This window comes from Falco biarmicus, chromosome 6 (genome assembly GCF_023638135.1).
Source record: "Falco biarmicus isolate bFalBia1 chromosome 6, bFalBia1.pri, whole genome shotgun sequence".
Classification (NCBI taxonomy): domain Eukaryota; kingdom Metazoa; phylum Chordata; class Aves; order Falconiformes; family Falconidae; genus Falco; species Falco biarmicus.
Genome location: NC_079293.1, coordinates 34,399,348 through 34,404,180, shown reverse-complemented (window position 1 = coordinate 34,404,180; position 4,833 = coordinate 34,399,348). Strand labels below are relative to the sequence as shown.

The 4,833-nt window shown below is 54.4% G+C and overlaps 1 protein-coding gene across 1 annotated transcript; it reads right to left on the bottom strand.

The window, feature by feature from the left end:
• Positions 1-1,572: 1,572 nt before the first annotated feature.
• Positions 1,573-3,961, bottom strand: LOC130151744 (rho-related GTP-binding protein RhoB). The gene has a single exon (XM_056344399.1). It carries the CDS (start codon positions 3,678-3,680, stop codon positions 3,090-3,092), a length of 591 nt encoding a protein of 196 aa, XP_056200374.1. The 5' UTR covers positions 3,681-3,961; the 3' UTR covers positions 1,573-3,089.
• Positions 3,962-4,833: the final 872 nt, after the last annotated feature.

The window sequence follows — 4,833 nt, the reverse complement described above, 5'->3', positions numbered from 1 at the left end:
CTGGCTGATACTGCACAGAACCGTGCTACTGCAACTGGGCTTTTGAGTGCCTCTGCAAGAATGAGGTCTTTGGCTATGGCCCTTTAGACATCCAAAACTGAGAAATTTTTTTCAAATAATGTTTTAGGACCAAAAAAGTTATTTTAGGGTTCTCAGACTGAAGATAGGAAACTCACCCTTGGAATACCAGGAGCATTGACATCCTTGGAGACAGATACTTAGGTACCATTCAAGAAATCCTGGCTAAATTGTCCAAGTTAAAATGCCTCTATCTTTTAGTAAGGATCATAGAAACTGCAAAATAAATTCACAGAGTGGACTGAGCACGTACTCTAGCTGAAGTCTTCAAAATGCAAACCTGGCTGTTTCCACACTATTTCTGATAGATTTTCCAGTTGTCAAACAAGGAGCCTGCTATTGCTGTCTGTCAAAAAAGCTCCACTGCTTTCAATCGGCAGCTGGCAAAGCCCTCTGTGAACGAGTGAGCAAAAGCCACTACATGTGTTGTGCTTGCCTTGGTATTTGTTAACATTTCTGAACAATCCAGTGTACCCTAGCAGATATTCATAGGCCAGAGAAAGAAAAGGCTCAACTCCTTTCTCACACTACTGCAAAAAGAGTCAAGAGGATTTATGAAAATATAAAACTGTCCTGAGATTTCCCTTATAGGCACCTAAGGGAGTTTTTCAGAAAAAAAAAAAAGAAGAAAAAAAAGAAAATAATAGAAAGGGAGACCTCAGCACTTTGGGCCTAGGCCTTGTTGTTGAGCAAAAATGATATAATGCACTTTGCACCAAGCCACTTCTGTCAGGAGCTGCTGCTGCAGGCAGCACCCACAGCACCTCCCACACCTGCCCGGGCAGCGAGCCAGCCTCGAAGAAGAAAGACGGCAAGGGAAGAAAGAGGCAGGCATGGTGCCCTGCTGGGTATCCCTGACATGGAGAGGCCTAGGCTTTTTAGATTGCTATGGGAATTAATGAGGGCAGCAATTAGGAAATCTAGCTAGGCCGCTTTGGAGACTGCTTCAACAGCGAGCAAAGCCTGTCTACACGTCCTACTGCAGCAAACAGGTATTCACCCCAAGGAAAGGGGAGGTCACCATAAAATCTGCTTTTATCTAAATATTTCGCTTGGAAAATAAGCCCTACTGCTTCTGCTGCTTTTCAGTTTCCACCTTTTGCTGCTACACAAGCCCAGACCTCACCCCAGCCACCAACAGGCAGCAGGGGCAGAGGGTAAAGGAGCAGCAGAAGCTGAACCCAAGCTCACCACACACAAGGCACAGAGAATTCTTGAGCTTAGCAGCAACAAGGATGGATTAGTCACCACCTTGAATTTCAAGTACACTTCCACATGCCATCTGTACAGAAAAAGTAACAAAGCAGCTCCCCCCAAAGGAAAATAAAACCACCACCCTCTGAAAGCTGCCAGACAGATATTTCAGCCAGCAGAGAAAATACAAATAAAAGCATCTGCAGGCAGAGGGCAAACGCTGGTCTAGTTCAATACCATCCAGGTGTATTGCTGCAAGCTGAGGACAGTCTCTGTAAATCACAACACCGCTCTCACAAGTGTCAGCATAGAATCTTTTAATACTTTACATAAAAAACTGCATACACAGTTCATAACTTTATGTAAACATCATATACATCTCAGGTTTTGCCATGTCAGTTTATTAAAAACAAAAACAGTCTCAGTACCACTGTTGAGGGAAGAGGGAGAAAAGTAAACAAATAGAAATGGATACGTTTGTTCTCTGAACCAGAGAAACACAAAATTATTTTCACTTGGGTTGGCTACCCTGTGAAAATAAGTTTTAAATAAACCTCCATTCTTTAAACTACCCTTTAATACTGAAGTCTGATGTACTCACTGCATAAGGAACAGTGCTTTCAACCATATTTTTTTTCCAAGGCAAAAAGATACAGTGGTTTGGGGTTTTTTTTGTCTTGTGTTGAAATCAATTTAAAAACAAGACCCAGATGAGGTTAGTGAGTAAGATTGTTTCCAATGCTACAGTGTTGTACGCAGATGACAAGTGCGCCGAGTATTTAATTTAAAAAAACACAAAAATCCACCAAGTTGTGCAAAGTAATTTCTTTTTGAAAATAAACTTTTAAATAAACCCAAATCAACATACTTGCAGAAGACAACAATAAAGGAAGGAGCAGGCACCAAGATCATAATATGGCAATATCAACGCCCTCCTCCTTGCTCATCCTGCCTTGTCCATCAGGAGGAGGATGTCCAGCAAGGAGGACAGAGCAATTCAGCTTTACTTCCCAGCCTGGTGACTTCTGCAGCTGGAGTCAGTTCAAGGCTTGTGTTATCAGCAGACATTGGTCACTCAGGGCAAATTCCTTTGCACAACACAAGTCCCAGCTCAGCACCCCCTCCCCACCTCACTTTAAATAAGCACCCCCGGCACTACCCCAGTTTGCACAAGACAGAAAAGGTAAAGATATATACAGGCTTTGCTTGGAATGACCCTCCCCTCCCAGTCTCAGTCTTCAGGGCACTAACTTCCACTGCAGGTCAGGCTCAGGCCGAAACATCTGCAGGAGAGGCGAGGATGTGCAGGCAGCCCAGGAGATGCAGCCAGCCCCCTTCCCCAGCTTGCCCGGGGGGAGGCACATGCAGGCAGGAGGCAGAAGTCAGTCCCCTGGAGCATCTCAGCTCCACCGTTCTCCTCTTGCAAAAGAGAGGAGGCCAGCTGGGAGCTGGCAGCAGCAGGTGGTAGGGGAAGAGCCGGGTGCGGTGTTTGCTCAGTCCAGTCTCAGCAGCTTTTTGTTGTTGAGAATCTGCAATTAACTCACAGGGGCCAGTGGTAGGAGAAGGCTTCTCCCCACTTCATTCCCAAGACTCCGGGCATGCAATTCCCCCTCCCTCTGACCCCACAGCTGAGCCAGCACAACCCTTTTCAGCCAAGGCTAAGCGAGCATGCTCCCTCCCTTAGCCCCCACCCTGATTCATCGCCAGCCCCCAGGAGAGGGGACAGGCAGATGCTTTGTGTGTGCATAACCCAGCTCCTCTCTGCCTGCCAACAGGTGACCCAGACGCTGTGCCCAGCGCCGCACTCCAGCCACACCCTATAGGACTTTGCAGCAGTTGATGCAGCCGTTTTGGGTGCCGTAGCGCTTCTGCAAGGCTGCCCGGGTGGCCGTCTCAAAGACCTCCCGGACACCCTCCTTGGTCTTGGCCGAGCACTCCAGGTAGTCGTAGGCCTGGATACGAATGGCCATGGCACGGCCATCCTCGGTGCGCACCGGCTCCTGCTTCATGCGGGCCAGCTCATTGCGCACATGCTCATCATTGCGCAGGTCCTTCTTGTTGGCCACCAGGATGATGGGGACGTTGGGGCAGAAGTGCTTGACTTCGGGCACCCACTTCTCTGGGATGTTCTCCAGTGAGTCTGGGCTGTCCACAGAGAAGCACATGAGAATCACGTCGGTGTCTGGGTAGGAAAGGGGGCGCAGACGGTCATAATCCTCCTGGCCAGCTGTGTCCCACAGTGCCAGCTCCACCTGTTTGCCATCCACCTCGATATCAGCCACGTAGTTCTCGAAGACGGTGGGCACGTAGACCTCAGGGAACTCATCTTTGCTGAAGACTATGAGAAGGCAAGTCTTGCCACAGGCACCGTCCCCCACCACCACCAGCTTCTTGCGGATGGCGGCCATGGCCAGGCTCGCCAAGCTGGCCTTGCCGTGCAGCAGGACGATGGCAGCGCCCTCCTCCCCGCGGCCGCCGCCTCCCCCTTCCTCTCGCTTCTCACAGGGCACCGTGGCGAGCCGAGCCCGCGCAGGCAGGCGGGCGCGCCCTCTTCTCTCCCCGCACGGACACCGCGCCTCCGTCCCCTGCCCCGGGGGAGCGCTACGGCCGCAGGCAAGCGCCGCCGCTCCCGCCCGACTCGGCCCGTCGCGGAGGAAGCGCCGCTGCTGCCACCGCACACCACCGACCCACCGGCTGCCACTGCCGCAAGCTGCGGGCCGGCGCCTCTATTTAAAGGCGCTCGCGACTTTCTTAATATAGCCGGCCAATGGGAAGGCAGAGAGTGAGGTCATCCCCGGCGGAGAGCGTCGCGATTGGCGGAGCGCTGCGGGCGGGAGGCGGGGCGCGGGCAGGCGGGGGGAGCAGGGCGCAGCAGGGCGCGAGCGACCCCCGGCCCGCGGCAGCGGCGGTGGCGGCGGCGGGGCGGCGCAGCGCCGGGCTTGGTTGGCGGCGACCGGGTCGGGCTAGGGGCATCGGGGCCGGTGGCTGTGGGGTGGCAGGAGACGCGCTTGGGGGCGGCGGGGCCCGGTCATCCAGAGCGGTGGGGCGGGCAGCGGCGCAACCGGGGCCACGACAGGGACCCGACCCGCCCTGCCGCAAAGCCGCCACTCAGTGCCGGGGTGGCGGCACAAACCGGAGGGGGCCTTGTCGGCCGGCGCGGCCGGGGAATCTGTCCCGGGCTCGTCCCGAGGTGCGGCACCGCTGCCTGCCGAGCGCCGTCAGCCCCGCGCGGAGGCCGCCTCACGGCCCGGCCCCACTCGCGCCGCGGCCCGGCCCCATTCGCCCCCCGGCCCGGCTCCGCTCGCCCCCCGGCCCGGCTCCGCTCGCCTCACGGCCCGGCCTGCTCGGCCCCGCCGCCTCACAACCACCGGCCCCGGCACTCGGGGTGTCCGGTCTGAAAAAGCTAGGAGAGCAACCGGGAGCGAGAGAGAGGGGAAACGGCTGTGTCCCAGGTGCTGGCTTTAAAGCCCAAAGTGGAACTAAGGTTATTGCAGGTGGTTAAGTAAAAGCCTTCACTAGACATTACTGGAAAAATGTAACAGCACTCAACCGCTTCCCTTC